The following is a 20,689-nucleotide window of genomic DNA, read 5'->3' on the forward strand; positions in this document are numbered from 1 at the left end:
ATAGCAAAAGCAATTCTAGGTAACAGAGGCATGGCAGGGGGTATCACAATTGCCAATGTGAAACTATACTACAAAGCTACTGTGATAAAAACAGCATGGTACTGGCAAAGAAACAGACTTGAGGACCAGTAGAAAAGAGTAGAAGATGCAGAATCAACTCCAGACACACTCAGCCACCTCATCTTCGACAAAGGAGCCAAACAACCTCACTGGAGGAAAGATAGCCTCTTTAATAAATGGTGCTGCAAAAATTGGGTTTCAACTTGCCAAAGATTAAAACTAGACCTATATCTCTCACCATGCACTAAACTAAAATCGAAATGGATTAAAGACCTAAATATTAAAACAGAAATGCTGAACAGGCTGGAACAGAGGTTAGGTAGAACTCTTGAAGACACTGGGGTAGGAAAAGATTTTATGAACAAAACTTCAGTTGTCCATGAACTAGCACAAACAATCAAGAAGCGGGATCTCTTCTTACTAAAAAGCTTCTGCACAGCAAGAGAAATCACCAACAGTGTGAAGAGACAACCTACAATGTGGGAAAAAATTTTCACCTGCTTTTCCTCAGACAAAGGTCTACTATCTAGAATCTACAAACAACTTTAAAAAATCAGACCTCCCCAATTTAAAGACCCAACCTGAAAATGGGCATCTGAAATGAACTGACATTTCTCAGACAAAGAAGCAGAAATAGCAAATAAAAATGTTCAACATCACTGGTTATTCGAGAGATGCAAATGAAAACAACTGTGAGATTCTACCTCACCCCAGAAAGAATGGCTGCTATCATGAAATCAACCAATAACAAACACTGGCAGGGATGTGGGGAAAGAGGAACACTGCTCCACTGCTGGTAGGAGTGTAGACTGGTGCAACCACTGTGGAAATCAGTATGGAGATACCTCAAAGAACTAGGACTGGAAGTCCCATTTGACCCAGCTATTCCCCTGCTGGGTATCTTCCCCAAAGAATTAAAAGAATCATACCACGGGCGATATATGTGCACCCATGTTCACAGCAGCACAATTTGTAATAGCTAAAACTTGGAAACAGCCCAATTGCACATCAACTGGAGACTGGATAAAGAAAACGTGTTTTTTTACAAAATGGAGTACCACTCAGCCATAAAAAATGAGAAATTAGAGACATTTATAGCTAAACAGATGCACATTGAGGTGATACTCTTAAGTGAAATAAATAGGACACAAATGTGTAAATACCGAATAGTTTTTCTAGCGTGAGAAACTGAAAGTGTAAATAAGGACTAAAAGGTATAATACATAACGTGAAATAGGAAGAAAAGGGGCAAAGGGGAAGGGGAAGTGGGAGCGGTAGGAGAAAGGAAAGAAGGGAAAGGAATTAATATGAGAAAATGAAAAAAATGCAAAGTCTTTGTAAATAGGGAGGGATGGAGGGGTTGAAGGGAGGGCGGGGGAAAAAAAGAAATAGCAATCTGTTAAAAAGAAATGTTTACAGGTGATTTTAACACACACTGGGAAGTGTGTCTCAATTATTTTCAGGTTAAACAGTCTCTAAAACCTTGTAGTTTATTCAAATTGCAAACATCTAATTTATATGAAACAAACCATTAAACTGATAAGAAAATAAAGGTAACACGCCTGTTTTGAACTGGCAAAAATAACCAACAGGGAAACCAGAAAAAGATCTTTAAACCTGTAAAATGTGTTGTTACTTTTCTGAGAATCAAATACTGAACTTTTATAGAAAAAGCACAATAAACATTTGAAAACTGACATGAGTCCAATCTAAAGACAGCTTGTCCATGATTCATGGTACGGAGAATATGGAAGAAAGACCATCAACCAGAGCCTACAACTCTGGATAGCAATTACCAGGCTAGGATTTAAAAATTACTTACAGATGTGAAATACTATGTTTTCTTTAAAAGTTTTAGATCAATTTTTATCACTTCCAATGTCTCTATAGAAAGAGCCAGGAATTTATTATAGAACAACAAAATGGTTTGAGAGATAATTAAAACAAAATGTGCAGAATAAAGAATTTAAACAATGGTCTGATGAAAAACTCGTTTTCATTTCATGGGCAAATCAAAAACTTGAGCAAGGAAATTGATGTCATGCAAAGCTCTGCCCTATTCTAGACAAGAACACAACTTCAGAAAGGGATAGAGAAAAAAATGTCAGCAAGTATCTGATGGCATAAAATGAAAAACATTAAAATAAATGTTAATAAAGGTTACATAGCTACAGGTGCAGTTTTTCTCCTGAATATTTTCCATGTATAGTTGATTTAATCTATGGGTGCAGAACCCACAGATATAGAGAGCTGACCAAACACTGACCACTCATTTTTGCTTGCAGACACACCAACATTGGTCTAATAAATTTTAAGTGATAACATTTGTATTGTGTCAAATTAGTCTTTTAAAAGTCCTATGTTTCTAAATGATTAATAAAAAATAGATAATTATACAATTTGGAAGAGAAAGTTCTAGTTTCCTCAACACAGACAAAAATGTCAACTATTATGGTAGAAATATTAATAAAAAAGACATTGGTCGGTGTTTTAAAGAAGAAAAAGGGCATCAAACTAAAAAAATCACTTTATTTAGTAAAGATTAATAGAATGTTTAAAAATATGATTTTCTTTGGACTCAGTTTCGACTTTGTAGAACTATTCTAAGAAAATAATTCAGACCATTCTTTAGACAAGTGTTTTTAAAGACAGCAAAAAACAAACCAAATAAACCCTAAATCCAAAAATAAAAGGTACATTAAGACAATTACAGTACAACAATTTACACCATTCATTCATCCCACAGCTGTTAGGTGCCAACTATGGGCCAGACACTCTTCTAGGCATTAAGTGTATAGTTACAAAGAAAACTTGAAGCTCTCTGTCCTGAAAACAGCTTACAACAACTTAAAAAAGAAAAGAGGAAAAGAGTGGAAAAAATAATCAATCCCACAATCTGGTGAACAGATGTACGACCACAGAAAAACTTCTGGTGGTGGAGGTATAGATGATTTTTATTTTGGTATAGATTATTTTTATTTCCTTCTTTTCATTTACTTATATTTGAGGCATTTAAAAACAAAAAGTTGGCAAAAACTTGTGTAAGGTCTTATTTTATCTTTTGGTACCGGGGATCGAACTCAGGACCTTGTGCTTGCGCAGCAGGCACTGGAACCACTGAGCTAAATCCCCGGCCCCCATGTAAGGTCTTACTTTAAAAGGAGGAAAATATTAACATTTGAGGCTAATTCAGCTTAGTCTATTGAAGCTTACAACTGTCTCTTCAGTATTTAGAGCCAGCATTTCACATTCTCTACAAAGAATTAGTTATTTATATTTGGAGACAAATATTATTAATGCTGTAATAAAATCTGTAAACTAATGTGGAAAACATGCTGATTGGAAGCTGATATGAAATTTGCTCCATGAGTCAATCAAAACAGGATCTAAGCACAGAGCTTCCTGATCCAGATGCTGTCAAACTAAGTAGCCTTTCTCCTAAGGAATAAAGTGCTTAATGCAAAAAATTATGATTCATAGCCAAGAAGGTATAAAACAAACCAACAAAAATCACACATTATCATGATGTGAGAATTTTAAAAATGTGTTCCTAGTAAGACAACACCGTGTTGTAAAAAGCCCCAAAGTCAGGACCAGCAACAGATTTAATAAAGTATGCCCAGAATTCCAGGCAGAAAAATATCTTTTTTTTTTTTTTTTTGGTACCGGGGATCGAACTCGGGACCTTGTGCTGGCGAGGTAGGCACCGGAACCACTGATCTAAATCCCAGGCCCCCAGAAAAATATCTTTAAGGTAACTAGAAGTGTGATATTTTGGGTATATCTGGAATTTAAAATTCTTCCTAAAGCAAAATGTTGAGTTACCCCATCCTTACTCAGTGGCTTTACAATTTTGGTAGGAAATAATCACATGTGGACACTGTATTAAAAGGACCTCGAATTCAGACTGTAAGGATCTAGTCTCTCAGTGGAAAACCACACTGAGTACATGAATGATGGCAGAGAATTGAGACAAAAGACTTTAGTCAAGATAAAAGAAGTATAAAACCAGCGTGGTCACCCAAACCTGTAATCTCTGCACTTGGGAGGATGAGGAAGGACTGTGAGTTTGGGGCCAGCCTGGAATGCAGAGCAAAAAATGCCCACCTGCTCCTCCCCTCTAAAAAGGCGAGAAGAAAGAAGCTTGGTTAATCAAAGATCTCACATCACTGTCATTTCTTCTCGTCAGTGCATATGTAATTATGGATGCTCTCAAGATTTTTCTTGTACATTCAATGCTATGCAGATATCATCATTATAAACATTTATACACTTACTATTGTTAGAAAACTCCTAGAAAAGTAACCATGTCCTAGAGAAGTAAGACAGTTGCTACTGCTAATCCATCTGGGAAGCTAGCTAGCTTTCTCAGCTTCCGCTTTGCTTTATTCCAGAGGAACTCTCCAAGGGAAATTCTAGACAGTTCTCAATTTTCATCTTATCTGACCTTGAATCAAGAGAGTAAACTCTCCTGCTGTGATGCTCTTTCTCTTCTTAGGCTGTTTTTTCTTTTCTTCTCTTTTTAAAAAAGAGTCTCACTAGTTATTGTACTTAGTCCAGGCTGGCCTTGAAATCAGGATGCTCCTAACTCAGCCTCTTGAGTGCTGGAATTATTGGCACCCACCATCATGCCTAGCCTCCCCTTAGATGCTCTATCATATTCCTGTGATTTTCCTCTGACAGCTTGGCCAGTGACTTCCCCTATGATCTTTAAATGTTAAAGGGCTTAGCCTAAAGACTCCTCTCTTAACATGCTGTCCACCCACATCTATGTGTTCAATGATCAAATTCTTCCATGAAGCCCAGGCCGCTTTTCTGGGCTATATAAGACTAGAATGGTTGATAAGTGCCGTAATTTTAACATGTTCAAAAATTACTGATTTTCCTCTCAAATCTACTCAGCTAACGTTCACCATATCAGAAAAGGGCCACCACTATCAAGGAGTTAATTGGGCCTGACATTTACAATGCTCATGCATGACATCTGTCTTCACTTGACCCTTAAACCAATCACTCAACTCTACCAGTCTAGATCTGAAATTTTTTTCTACCTTCACTGCCACAATTCTATCTATAACCACTGTCCAACCTCAGACCACCTAGCATGGTTGTGGTCATTAGTATATCTTCTCACAGGACTCTGTACTTGCATCCCATTGTAATTATATAACCAACTGTGTATGTCCTATAAAGACCACACCTGTCGTGTTCAATATTGTTATCTTCAATACCCAGCACTGTGCCTGGCATACAAAATGCTCTCAATAAATACTTATTGTTTGATCATGCATTCACTGATTCAACATGAGAAATGCAAGGAAAAAACAAGCCAGTGATGGCATACGTTCACTGTCAAATGAGCAATAAAGAGATGGTAAAAGAGCTCAGGAGAGAAAGCAGTATGATTTGGGACCTGAGTTGAATAAGAAGTTTGGAATAGAAATACAGATGATGAAGATAGCTATCAGTCACAGAGGACTCTCTGTGTGATGAATGCTAAATGTCATAATAATAATCATCAGTGCACAAAGTGAACCACTGCTCTCTGTTGAGTGCTTACTATGTTAAAGGTTCTGAATATTTTACCTGTATTAAATCATTCAATTAAACCACAATTTAAGGAGGTCATCATACCCATTTTACAGATGGGAAAACAGAGGCACAGAGAGACTAAATGATTTTCCTCAAGGTAACAAACTAGTAAGCAATGGAGCCATGACTTGAACACCAGTGATCTGATAGTAGGGTCCATGCTACTAATCATGGCTCCACACTGTCACTTACATTCTTGAGAACATGTACCCTTTAGCTTCATCCCTTTACTAGCTTGCCTACTGGAAGACACTAACCAGCACAGTTAATCCTGAACTTGGAGTCAGTGACGCTTTGCTCCAAACACAAGTTCCCCCTGCTCAAACTTACCCTTTGCTAAATCAAATCTAAACTAGGCATGGCACACAGATATAAAGATGACCCATTTTTCTCAGGAGTTTAGAAGCTGGTAAGGAAAATGACTGCCCATGTACTAAATAGCCTGGGCTCAATTTATCAGCACATGCAAACTCATGGTATTATGACTGTGTGAATGCCAAGGAAGAGCATGATCAGAGAAGGGACAGCATTCCAAAATAAAGAAATGCTACTCCACAAGTGCTAATTAATGATGGAGTCAGTCAGTTGATGGAACACAAAAAATGGGATAGATGAATATGACGCAAAAGAACACAAATCAGCTCTACTGTGGGTGAAGTGTCCAGGCACCTTGCAGTACTGAAAATTATGAGGAAAACATAGGCCTTCCTCCAAATTAGAAAACCTGGTAATAGCTTTTATTCTCAGATATCTTTCAAATCTGTGACTGTATCAGGAATTCTAAAATTTCTCCTCTAAAATACCACTTTATGAAGAAATGAAGCACAAAATGACTAGGGGATCCCAAAGCCACCCTGAGCTCTAATTCGAGAATATCTGGATGTCAACACTGCAAAGAGTGTCCAAAATCTTATGCGACATATTTTGTAGGAAATATGTGAGAAGCATGCTAAATAAAGGCTTAAAATACAAGTAAGCAGAATACCTATGTTAGTAAAATGACTTACTTTGAAATGTTTACATAAGCAATAGCCACAGGACAAAATGAGTTCAATCCAGCGCTAGAGTTATGATGGTGAAGTGGAGTGAAGCCCTGGCTACACAGAAATATTTCAAGTTTTATCACATCACTCAGCAGCCATCAGACAACACAGTCACACACCTCAACATGGGAATCAGGAATGTTATCAACTGCCTTCAAAATACCCTTCCATTCATTTAGCCAAGCCTGTAATAGGCTCATTTAACCAATTTGAATCCATGAAATAGAATCACAGAGCAATATCCACATGCACCCAGAGAATGGGAAGGAGACGGAAGAGCATGAACCAGGGACCACGGAATTTATGCTTAGAGGCAACTCTCTTTGGAAAAGATGCCACTTTGTTCAGAAAAGATGCTCCAGGCTCCCTCCATTTTCTTGTTCTTTCTTTGAAAAAGGAAGAATGATTAAAGCTCAGTCCACTGAAATGGAAGCTAGGACCTGGCTGCAAAGGAGCTCATCTGCATGCATTCTGTGTGTGAAGTAGAGTGAGGAAGGAATCAGAAGGCAGCTGGGAAGATTTTCTTATAGCCAAAAACTTCCTGATAACACAATTCATGGCAGTGACAGGTCAAGGTTACTGAGTACTGTATACAGAGAGAAAGACATTTCTATTATGAGAAGCAACAGATAAGAAGCTCTGTCTCTAACACTGTTTAACCCCCACAGCCAGGTCGCTGGATCAAAACATTTCCTTAGCAATGTTAACCTGCAGGTCTGGGACACACCCACCAAAGGTCTAGACATTGTGCGTGGGCTTCACTGTCCACACTCATGGTTATCTGCTAATAGTGGCTGAATTTTCCACAACTAAAGCCTGTCAACGAACAAAATGGTAGATCAAGTAAAGTATAGGCTTGGAACCAGACAGATAAAAGAGACATAATCACTTTAAAATTTTGTTTTTTAAGAATTTTCACAGCCGCATTATCCTTCATATTTTAGGTATAGGTGAGGCAATAAAATAGGGTTACCAAAGCACATAGCTCTGTGATCATTTATTGCCCATAGTTACCAGTGTTTTTGTATTTTTCACTTCTGCAATTGCTTCCCTGTTGAAAGATAATTTTCAAAAATGTAGACTCATGACTGTTCTATAAAAAATAAAACGAACATGGGTCAAATATTCATTTTAATGCATGGTTATAATCTTAGTCCCAGGAGGCTGACGCAAGAGTATCTTAAATCTAAGGCCAGTCACTATTAGCTACATGGTGAGTTCAAGGCCAGCCTGGATTACATAGCAAGATATTGTCTCAAAACAAAACAACAGAGTTCATTTTAATCTATTTATTAATGTGGCAAAGAGTCACAGGAGACTCTGAAGAACAGATATATATAGGTCACTAGAAATGTTGAAGTAAATTTGCTAATTCACACCCTACAAAAATGTTACTGCAGGGCTGGAGATTTAGCTCAGTGGTGCTGCTGCCTGCCTCCCAAGCACAAGGTCCTGAGTTTGATCCCCCATACCAAAAAAAAAAAAAAAAAAAGACCGAAAATGTTACTGTAGAAAATGTAGAGGAAAAATATCAAATTTGAAAACATTTGTCAAATGGGGTGGGAATCAATTGTATCTTGAAGGACCATGTTTCTACGGGAACCATTCACATCACCATCAGCCCTTCACAAATTACATTCCACAAAGGTGTTAAACAGTCCAGCCAAATCGGCAGAGTAGAAGAGGTACAGAATCACACAACCCCAAAAGGTTTGAAAAGAAGCACCCAGCATTCTGGTGGATGGACAGCCGGGAATCTTCTAGTGCATTTCAAAGTCTTGAACAATTTTTCCTGACACTTCCAACTAAATAAAAGTAGAAGATCATGCCCTAAAAATTTAGTGCCTTAGCTGGGTGTGGTGGTGAAGGCCTGTTAAGCCCAGCATTTGGGAGGCTGAAGCAGGAGGATCACTGCAAACTGGACAGCAGTCTGGGATATATAGTGAGTTCAAGGCCAGCCTGAACTGCATAGCAGGGCCCTGTCTCAAAAAAAAAAAAAAAAAAATAGTGACTTAAAAGGCATATGACTCACTCAAAATGTGGTTGAAAAATCTGAAACACGAAGTATTTAAACACAACCACCACTGACTGGTAAATGCCGAAATGCACTTACCATCTTGAAAAAGTTCCCATGGAAATCATAAACACTTCAGATCTATTTAGAAAAAGAGATGTTCCTCCAGTTCTGGGAAATTTAAGGAGAACTTCAAAATCCATGAATTGGCCACACAGGACTCATGTGGCTGAAAGGAACTAGGGAGGAGTGGAAAAGCAGGAAAGGAGTGCCCTCCACTAGGAGGGGGAAGAGCTTGCTGCCTGCCGTTCAGGTCTTCTGAACAATACCCCACTGTGCTGCAGGTCAGGTTTAGAAGAGACAAGAAGAGAAGAAATGGAAGAAGAGAAGAACAAGAAGAGTATTTCCTACATTAGCAACAACTTGAGCCACCAAACACAGCAGACACGCAAGAAAACCCCCAAAGAACCTGACTTTCCCACCACCCATGGCTTCTGCATTAGGGCAAACTGTTTATGAAGCACACAGGGCTCGCTCTGGGAAGCACGCTCCAAGACCGTGACTTGGCTTGTGCCAAGTTCTTCCGGGATTCTCCCAGGGCAGCAGACGCAGGGGCCAGCAGTGGAGACTTTGCCTAGAGGTAAGTGTGGCTCCAGCAGTAGGTAACTGCTTCAGGTCCCAGAAACCCATCAGCCAGAACCACAGGCCTAGACTTTGGACCATCCATATAGTAATTTAAATTACAGAGAGCACAGGAGACAATCGGGACATGGTGTGGAATAACTGAGAATAAGAGGAAGAAGTGTTTAAAAAAAATAAAATAAAATTCTGTAGGGAACAGGGAAAGGGGATGTTACTAGAACCTCTGCAGTGAGTCCTAATCTCCTGCGAGCCACGGCAGTACATGGCGAATTACATGAAAGGTAGAAAAATGTGACCGAGAAGAAGCTGAGATTTGGGTCTGATCAGTGCTGCTCTGGGCAGCAAAAAACGAAAGCCCCCAGCTTACCACACCTTTTATTCAGTCCATCAGGAGAAACAGATGTAACAAATGACTTGCAGAGAGTTCAGTACATCCACGTAAACAAGATGGTAACAGTCCAAGAACAATGAGGAACTGAGTAGATGTTTGTTCCTCCCAGAATGTCTTCAGCTGGTGTAATCTTGTCCTGGAGAATCACAGCATCATCACCGGATCATTGAGGTCTCAGTTGTGACGGGAGGTCAAAATGTAATTATGTTTCGGAATTCCACAGCGGGGCTGTAGGCAGGAGAACTAGGCTAACCAAATGATTTTACCCTATAAGTATGTAACATTGCACCCGACAAAATTCAAAGGAGGAGCCTCTGTGCCATCAAATACCAAGGACTAGGAAGAATGGAAAGATAGCTGAAAGGAAATTCAGAATTATATAAGAATAAGGAGAAAATCTAAAGTTAAGTCAGCTAGAGGACATATAAAGGAAACTCAAATGAATAGACTCAGTGTCCCTAGAAGATTTTGCTGCTTTTACCTTCTTAGAACTTACTGGGCAAACTACTTTTGTTCTCTTTTAATTCTTTTTAGCCCAAAAGACTAAGATTTCCTTTTCTTTTAACAAGGCCCAACTCCATGAGGTGCTTTGGAAAACTCTAGTGAAGGTCCCCAAGCCTCTTACAGAAAGCAGGACTGCATGAGGTATCTCCAGGGAGGAGGGCAGTGCTGTTTAGGTGTTAAGAAAGCAATTGAAAACCAGAAATGGAAGAAAGAAGAATATCCAACTCCATCTATCCATCTGTTTACCCATCTACCTTCCCGACTACCCACCTCACCTACCTTAAAGGAAGGCTTCTAAACTTTATATGTGCAAGTTAGAACCTTACTGGTCTACTCCATAAGTCTTCATTTCATTTTAGGAGTTAAATCCAAAGTCTGACCCCCCGATCCTCGTACCCTGAGCCACGGCATATGCACATTTTTATCAGTGTGTTTCTGATAAAATCAGTCTATATATATATGTCTCTGACAGAATCAGTCATGGAGAGAGGAAATCATAAAACATTAGTATCCAACATGGGCAAGAAACCAAGTCACAAAGCCATCAGGGTCCTAGAGAGCACAGCCACCAGTCATATGAGTAAAAAATAGGGAAACTAATAGATGAGTTGTTAGGATCACATAATATGAGAGAAGATATTTAGAGAAAGACAACTCCTGTGATTGTAATTTATAACATCCTAGGGCTTAGAGAAATACAACTGGAGAGGATGCAGGTATAGGTTCTATTCTCTTGTGTTACCAACAATCATCACAAAACACTTCACGTACTAGAGAATAAAGAACAGAGATTGCAGAGAAGACAGGAAAAGTCAAACCACACTGACTCATCAAGCACACTGTGCCCACATAGTGGAAGAGGAAGAGGAAAGGAGGAAAAGGAAGCCATGTGCACATATAGTACTGGCGGCAACATAAGGAGTCAGGAGCTCCTCTCTCACCTCAGAACCAAAATTGATCTGTCTGATCCACCAAAACAATAGTTAACCATGCATCAGCCCCATTTTATTGCCTGTTTTACACTCTGTATCTGCAGGAGATCGTATTTATTACAGAGCTGGCCACAGCAAAAACAATAATAAACCTAATAAAAAACAGCCTTATATTCCACTGACATGCATGTTCCAACTTTTTCTGTGCTGATGAGGGAGGATGTTCAAATGGGCTCTGGGAAAAACAAAACCCACTAGTGATGAAAACATGGATGTATGAAGTGAAGTAGTCACCACAGAACTGCCTCGATATCAAATCAGATCCAAGACCAGTCAGTTAAATTCTTAGTTGCTTCCACATACATAAGAACATCTTGGCCTGAAAGGAAATCAGACTATTACAGAAATGACAGCAGTCACTGGTATTTGTAACATCCCACTTCCTATACCTGGAAAAATGAGAAGGGAAGGAAATGAGTGACTTCTTTAGGATCTTAGTGACTGACATGGCTTTAGGTATGGTAATAACTTGGTTCACAAATGCTTCTGTTCACAAACAATTTGGCTGGCAAACAGAAGTGGTCAGAAAATTTGGCTTCCATTCACGAACCTCACCTTGGATGATGAACACAATTGCAGCCATCTTCCCCATAATCATAGAAACAATTAAATTTGTGAACCAAGGTACCACTGTACTTTTCTTCCTTAATGGTTACCCTGAAAATAGGTGTAAAAGATGAGGTGGGGTAAGTTTTTAGGTGTAAGAAACTCACTGGTCTAAGAGACGAACAGGGGCTCATTTAGTATATACAGGTATTCTTTTCATCTTATAGAAAACCCAACCTAACATTAAAAATCTGTATCAATAAACCACCTGTTAGACCACCTTGGGGGTCAGTGGTCCTTAATTCTGTGCTTGGGTCACTTACTTCCCACTATATGCAGCAAGCCAAGGAGGTCTGGCACTTGAGGCGACCACATGGAAGCATTCTAATGCACCCTGACCCTTACTTTGTGAAAGAATTTTTGAAAATATGAGGAGAGATGGGAAGAAAGGGTACAAACTCAACTCCTAAAGTTAGAGGCAGTTAATACTAAGACAAAAACACAGGTTGCCTCACAGTCACAATTTAAACTCTTACACTGCACATTTCTTGAGTGTGTTTAGGAGTTAAACTGTGTACTTATTCATGTCTTTTTTCTCAAGAATGTGCATGGGTGTGGGGAGAGGAATTATGCACAAATAACAGTTCACAGTAAATTATTTTGGCAGCATAGTGTGTACACTGTCAGCTTAACAACAACTTCTATTTATCATGACCTGCAACTAACAGGGGATCAATCAGGGGCAATGGGGAAGATAGCTGAAGATTTAAAAGAGATTAAGAAACCTTTATGAAACCATTATGTATGTGTACATTACACTGCCATTATTCCAGGTGTCGATTTTCTAGCAGGCTATCAGCTGGTTGCCTGTGTGACCTCACATGTTTACCTGTCCCTCAGGCAACAAAATCACCAGCAGAAAACCCATACATCTCACGTAAATGGCACAAGGGCACCCAATGCACCCTCATACTTAACACTGTGATGGAAAGATGGGAAGGTGAGAAGGGGGAAAAAGACAAACCTCCTCTATTACAGAGGGCAGAAAAAAACTGCAATCTTAGCTGAATAATTTGTGATTCAGGCAGACAAGGTCATATCTGACATCTATTTAAATTGAATAGCTTTTTCACTTTCGGTCTTCCACTTACTCAAGCTCTCCTCTTTTATTTATGTGGTAACTGAGGGAAATTTAACTGGCATTTATTTTTAAATAACTTGAAGAGCAAACCAATTCTCTAATATCCAGACAGAAAAGGGAATAAAAATAGGTACAAAAATGAGCTACAGTTTAAGGGTGAATTGGTAAGTTAGGAAAAAAAAAACAAGTAGTCAAGTTTCACAAGATCCATTGCTACTAACAAAAATAAAAGCTTAAGAAAGCATCAAGGTAGGAGGCAATGTAAGATTTAAAGGCAGCAATAAGGATTTTTAGGCTAGACGTGGGCACATCTGTAATCCCAGCTACACAGGAGGCTGAGGGAGGAAGATTTCAAGTTCAAGCCCAGTCTGGGCAACTTAGCGACTTAGTAAGACCCTGTCTCAAAACAAAGAAAAATAAGTAAATAAAAGAAGACCTAGGGATGTAGCTCAGTGGTAGAATATTTGCCTAACATGTGCAAGTCCTGGATTCAATCTCGTTATGATTTGTGCCTAGATGTCCTGCCAAAGCCTTACTGCAGTCATATGTGGGGCTTTGTCAGAGGTGGCTGGATCCAGGTGTGTTATCGATTCATGGTTTGATGTTAGGATTAAGGGCATCAGGATTAAGGGTGTGTGCCCTAAGCAGCCTGGATAAGATACAAGGGATAGAAAGAGCTGTGGTCCTCCCTTGCTTGCTTTGTTACCTTCTGCCCACCACAAACCATTTCTCCTCTGCAATGCCCTTCTGCGGTACCACCCTGCTTGGAGCCAGTCGATTACGGGCTGAAATCTCTACAAACTGAGCTAAATAAACCTTTCCTCCTTTAACTTTGGGTGTTAGGTATTTTGTCTCAGCAATGAGAGAAAAGTAACTAAGACAAATCTCCAGTACTATCAACACAACAACAACAACAACAACAAAATATTTCAACTGTGTCCTCAGAGATCCTAAGAGGACAGCTCGAAGCAGGTGTACATTCACCTCACAAACCTCCTTAGGACTTCACCTCACAGCCAGTGAGAAAACTGGAGCAAGAATATGAACGAAATGGAACAAAAGAGAGCACTTATCCTCAAGTTTGTTTTTCTGGCTCATGCTGATCCATTTTAATGTTTTTTATTTTTAATTGATATACAGTACCCCAAGGTTGATTTGGCATCTGAAAAGGTTCAAGAATTTGGGTTTTATATTGCTTTTTCAACAGGCAGATGGCCCTTATGTAGGAGAGCCTCCATTGTGCCTTTCCCAACAAGTATTTATAATATTTTTTCCTGCAGCTTAACGGTCCCTAAATTGCCCTTTGATTCTTCAAATATCTTCAGCAAAAGAACAATACTAAGGAAACGAATGGCACAACACACCCCTATAGAATTTAATAATACATATACAATAACAATCCAGCCAGGGAAGCCGCAGAGAAAATAGGCTGAGTAGCACTACACAGGGGATGGCCACACTGGTTAATAGTGAGCCTTCCCCAGGAACCACAGTCACCTGTGGCTGGAAGGCCTTTCGCAGTGGGTTTCTAGCCACTGGATCTCAGCCCCTTAACAGCCACCCTGCCTTCTTGACTGAAGTTCAATTCATATGATGTTGGTAGCACTGTTTAGCCTGAAATCTGTAGTGACTGGCTGGAGACAAAGCTCACCAGAGTCCCACTGCTTCAAGTGATCAGGGAACCACTACACCCAGACAAAGCGGAGCTGGCCAGACACATTTGTAATAAGCAATCAGCAGGAGCAAGAGAAAAAAGATTTGACCAGGCTGGGAACACGACATAACAGAACGACAGTACACTCTAATTCATCACTGTTCTGGGCCAGGCTGAGCTCTAGGAGAGTTGGTTTATTGTAGTATTTTCTTCTTGGTGCCCAAGGCAAATTCCCTGAGACCAAGTAAGATTTACTTCCCTCTTCCCCTCTTTCAAACCCCCAAGTGACTTGGTCCTTGCATCTCGAGTGCCTTCCCGGGCCACTGAATGAAAATCAGTAATGGGGCCATGTCTTATCTGCCCCTAGTAAGTATTATCCCTCTCTGAAGAGGCTGTCACTACCTGATACTGAAACTGTCACCATTTGAATGCTGGGATGTTACCAATTCAGGATACTGTAGTAGTTTCAATTCCTAGCACATAGTAGGCATTCAATAAATACTTGTGGAAAAAATCCACTCAATTAATAGAAGGACTATTTAAGTCAAGGAGATGCTAAATATGCAAAGGTGAATTTCTTATGGCAAAATGTTCATTTGGGCACTGGCTATTGGGAGCTCAAAAGTATTAGCATCATTGATTCTTCTATATTACCTATTTACTACCCATATGTCTATTATCTTAAAGGATGCTCATATATTTCTCCATTCTCTCCTACTTATAGGCAGAGAAAAATAATTCATGAGGAAATCATGATTCTAAAACCTATACTTGACCTTTTACAATGACTTCCCATTCATAGCAAGGATTAAAGAGATTTTTTTAAGAGAGAATTTTGTTTTAAGACAACTGGGAAGAAGTGTTTTCTAAATTCATAATAGTTAAAAGTGGAAAAGCAACCTAGTGATGGTTCAGGTAAAGAAATATAAGAAAGTTTTAAGTTTCACTTTTCCACAATACAAAACAGAAATACATAAAGACACCTAAGTAGACACTTCGGAAAGATTCGATTTCAGGACCTGCAAAGGAGCAAGCTATAGAAAACAAACCTGAAAGCCATCAATCAGTGAATGGGCACACACACTTGAGAAGCCAACTCACCCCAGAGATGTCTGCCACACGGTGGATAGGCACTTCCTTCTTACTGTGCAACCCTTTGCCATTCTTAATAGCTCTGTAAAGGAAAAAGAGGAAAACTGTTAAGATTAAAAAACAATGAGAAGGGGTAGGAGGATGGGAAAAAAGGCAGATGTAAGGATTATGAAAATGAAAATGTGTCCCTACACAAATCACAGTGTACACTGCTAAGCAGTCGGTCTGGGCCGGAGCTGTTGATGGAGGAGACAATTGTGAGGTTGCTCTTTTCCTGAGCCCACTTCCCAGTACTTGGCTGCCAGTTTAGGCTAACAGAGTGCCTGGTAATCAGAGAGCTCCCTTACTTGTGTTTCCAAATTAAAGGCATTGTTCCAGGCACAAAAGAAGAATCAGTTGGTAGAGCACACTCCTAAGAAACAGAAGTAATAATGTTTCTTTCAGCATTTAATCACATGAAACATTTTAAATGCAAAAATACGTAGCTAGTGTTCCAATTCTAATGGAAATAAGTTCCTTCCAGGTAAAAAGATAAGTTGCCCTGAATGAAGCAAAATTGTACAGAAAAGTCATTTAACAGTTGAAAAAAACTGACATTAAGCCTTCTTTCCTTTGGTTTCTTGTTGTAATAACAGGAGATTTAGCAGGGGATTCTAGGACCCTGCCATACATTTGACCACAGGTTGGTTTACTCCAACCTCTCACCTTTTATCTCCTAATCCTTTCAGAGGTAGCTTCAGGGACCCTAAGTCACTGCGTATTGATCATAGGCAGAGCAATGAAAGCTCTCTGGTAAATCTGTATGTCCTACATGATTGGGTAAGGCCTAGTAAGTAATGCCAGTTTGCAGGCTCTAGGAGGGGAGAGGTTAGACACAGAGACACAGAGATTTAGGGGTGTTCCCACCCTACAGACAACCTCTTTTAGCTGCCAGAGGGGCCAGGGTCACTGAGAGTGTTTCCAGCTTCACTCCTCAGGCCTGCACCCAAAGGGCAGGAGTAAGGATCCACAGACTTTCCACTTAGGACTCAGCTTTTTGTCCCGTCCCCCAGCCTCCCTGCCCCGGTTGTTTTGTTTCTTGAAACACAGTCGCACTATGTAGCCCAGGCTAGCCTTGAACTCGAGGCAGTCCTCCTGGCTCAGCCTCCCGAGTGCTGGTTTTTTTTCTTTCTAAGAATATTTTTGATCAAAGTTTGTATATTCATCAGAAATTTAGCAGTACTTAACTCTGTATGGTGGCTACTGAAGTTTTTGCTTACAAAACTAAGTCCACATAACATGTTTTAAAAGATTTTTGGGCTGGGGATTTAGCTCAGTGGTTCCAGCACCTGCCTAAGTGCAAGGTCCTGAGTTCGATCCCCAGTACCAACAAAAACCAGATTTTTATTTTTCTTAATATTTGTTCTTAAGACATAATGATTACATTCATTATGGGGAGAGTGTGCATGTACATAACTCATCTTGATTCTTTTACTTCCCTTCTCCTCCCTCCCCCAGAGCACTTGGCAGTTGGGTGGGTGCTGCTCACTGCAACTAGAACATTTCTCACATACTTGGGCTTTATCATCCACTAAGACCTCCCTCCCTCCCTGGGGATCTCATTCACAAGTCATCTGAAATGTTTCTCGTTCAGAAACAACAGACAAAAGCTTTCCGTATTATCTAGTTTCCATTAGGGTAAGTACAGAATTAGTAAGAAAAAGTCATGTCTGCACTCACGTTAACCAAAGGAAAGTATTTACAAATTTCCAAATCTAATGGTTCCTCCTGAATTTGAATAAAGAGCTTCAACTTTAGAAATTACAAATGGGTCAAAATATTTCCCTTAACAGTTTAGTTTGGTTTACCATTCAGGGACCCTGACTATCAAGGTCAGCCCCTGGCCCTTGGGATTTGGAAGTAAGAGGACTGGATGTTTCTGATAAAAACCGATGGCCAGAAGCCAATGATCCAGCTCTCCCCCTTCCCAAAACCCCACCTACATCGTGCAGGTGCCCTATTTCTACAACCTCCTCCAACCACCAGCAGGCTCTGTTGATTATGCAGCCCTGAACTGGAAGGGGCAGCTTTCAGATGGCCAGGGGGGCAGAATTGCTGCCACCCGGCTGTACCTCACCTCCCTCATAAAGAGGCCTGCTAAGCTTTCTGCAGGTCCTCTGGGGCACTAAATGCTTACATCCTTATCCTCTAACAACAAGGACAACCAAAATAAACGGATCTGCCCTGTGAACGGGCAGGTTCATGTAAGAGCGCTGCTGAACTCGTGGCCTTTCCTGGAGCTGGGGAACAACTCACACACCAAGAGGAAAAAATCACCAAGGATTGGGCAGTAAGTTGGAAAGCCAAGGTCTTTGAGGAAAAAGAAGTGAGGTGGTCAACTAAAATTCTGCTTTCTTTCTGTGGCCTTAAAGTGGCTTTGTGCCATAAGCAGAGACAGGACTTATAACCAAGAATAAACATGCTACCAAAGGGGAAAGTAACAACCCAAACAACAAAATGTGGATAATAGTGTACATGTGACATTTAAAACAGCAACAGACTTGAAAAAGACTATGTCTCAATATTTTTAAAAAACACTTCATTTATGTTGTACCTTGTTCTTAAAAAGTAAATTATCAGGTGCTTATTTGTATTCAGGCATTAATTCTGAAAAACCTTCACAACCGGTTTTTTCTCATTTAAGATGATTGTTGAACTACATCAATTTCTGGCACATTCAAGAGGTAGCAAGATAGTGGCATTGTACTGTCATATATACACTGAAAAATAGTTCTGGTTCTGTTAGTTCTTAACAAGAGAAGGAATATTGACAGTTTACATTAGGTAATTAATCACCAAATTCAAACTGTGCCACTCAAGAGGCATCTGTGAGAAATGAGCACTGTGAACCATTTCATCTAGGGCCTCCTTCCCTGTGCCGACACGTGGTGGGTCTTGTTCCCACACCACTGCTCAAATGACCCTAAATGAGCCATCACCATCAAACCTGCCTCTGCCTGACGTAAGGTTGATGCCACAGCAAGAGCGTCTCCTCCACAGAGAATCTGGGGAACTGCTCAGGGTGGAGATTCAGTCATGCACTCAAAGAGGATGGGAACAAAAGCCAAGAGAGGCAGTCACCTTGCCACTGCTCTTGGCAAGGGAACATACATCTGCCCCAGGATACTGAGAATACACGACAGGCCTGCCTATGAAGAGCTGTCTACATGGAATCAAATCAGCTCAGGGCTGCTATCCTGTCACCACTTCTTGGAGCAGCTCTGCCTGCATCTCACATAAGCTGCCTTCCAGGAGAAAGGACTAGGAACCTCTGATTTGTGACGCTGGCTGGTAGGTAGAGATCAGCCCACTGAATCCACTAACACCCTTCCCCTCCACAGTGCCTCACCCTGCAGGCTGCAAGCACATCTCCACATCCCTTTTCACTAGGCAAGGAATTAAACTCCTGACTTCTCAACTTCTCCTGCTGTGTGTTTAATAGCTGCTTCCTCACAAAGGCAAGCTGGTGCTCAGGCTGGCCAGGAGAGAGAAAGGAAGCAGGGAGGCAGAACACAGGCTGCTCCTCTTGGAAGCTTGCTTCTCCAAGATGCAACAACACAAAGACCAGCAGTGCCAAGACAGAACAAAACCTTTCACCGGACAGGAAAAGTAAGTATAGGACCACGTATGTGCAAAGGGGCAACAGGGCAGCTCGGGGACAGTGTGGAGTGACGTCCATCCAGATCACTGGAAAAGTCTTTCTCTAAAGGCAAAGTTTAAAATTCACATGTATTAGTACTACTGCCTTAGAACAGGCATGCCAATCCGGCCCTCGACAGCTAGGAACGCTGCCCCACAGATCATAACTGTTAATACAACATGATATTTAGCGGTATTTACCATCACTCAATTGTGCAGTGCTTGAGCATGGAATGCGTAGTGTAGGTGGCAAGGAAATACTGTTTAGGGGAGGGTGCGGCGCAGTGCTAACCTGGCCTCTTGTGCCCACCACACACAGTCAAACTGAAAACCATTTCTATCAGACATCACATGTATGTGTGTGACGTAGTGAATAAAATGCAGACATCAATAGATAATGCCTACATGAGTGTGTGCCTGTGAAGACAAGTGTTTATTGTTATTAAGCACACACATAAGTTTTTTTAATTATTAAACTTGGGCTTGTGTTATTTCATGAAATAACTTGGTAATTTAAAATAGATAAAAAAGGAAGTTTTGTTACTTATATACATTAACTGTATTATATATTTTATATGTGGCCCAAGACAATTCCCGTTCACTCAACGTGGCTCAGAAAACCCAAAAGATTGGATACCTATGACTAGAAAATCAATCCCACTACAGCACTTTGCAAAGGCAAATGGGGCGGGTTATGGGAACTATGACCCCACTGCCTAAGCACACCCAGTGGAATCTCACATAGGAATACAATTTGCTCTTAGGTTTTAGCTCCCCAGTTCCCGCATAAATTCCTAAAGACCAACCCTCTGTAAGTCAGAGATCAGCCTCCCTGAACCAGGCCAATCATAAGGTAATGTCATTATCAATTCACTGCAGGCAGACTGTTATTCCGAATAAATATTTTTGTGCATTTACAAAGAAATTCAAAGGATTTATGGTTAGATCCAACCTTATCACTGATAAAATGGTTGCCACATCAAGATTCTTAACTTGGGGATAATAAGTGATCTTCAGCTAATAAGACACTAGGAATGCTGACAAATGACCATGGAGTGTATACAGTATGTAAATTTGCCTAGAGAGCAGGAGCTTTCAACAATTTCACAAAAAGAAGTCTTTTCATACATAAAAGGATCTAAAGACAATAAAGTAATGGAAAGTAGAAATGGCATAAGATAAGAAAGGTAGCTGAGAGATACTGAGGCAAGGGAGGCTATGGTGCTGAGAGGTCAGGAGCCCCTGAACATGCCTCCTCAACTCTAATTTCCCTTAACAATGCTTTCCTGGTAACTAAAAACCAGTATGTTCCATAACTCTGCCTTTGCTTCCTCCCCTCT

General features: G+C 40.3%; 1 protein-coding gene across 1 annotated transcript in view; it reads right to left on the minus strand.

The window, feature by feature from the left end:
- Window positions 1-20,689, minus strand: part of Snd1 (staphylococcal nuclease and tudor domain containing 1) — a 437,205-nt gene that overhangs the window by 163,789 nt on the left and 252,727 nt on the right. Inside the window, exon 14 of the mRNA XM_004856405.3 lies at window positions 15,681-15,753. Coding sequence (XP_004856462.1) covers window positions 15,681-15,753 — 73 coding nt within the window. The remainder of the gene's footprint in view (window positions 1-15,680; window positions 15,754-20,689) is intronic.

This window comes from Heterocephalus glaber, unplaced genomic scaffold (assembly GCF_053883595.1).
Source record: "Heterocephalus glaber isolate CG9 unplaced genomic scaffold, H.glaber_assembly_v1.0 deba00000546, whole genome shotgun sequence".
NCBI classification, from domain to species: Eukaryota; Metazoa; Chordata; class Mammalia; order Rodentia; family Bathyergidae; genus Heterocephalus; species Heterocephalus glaber.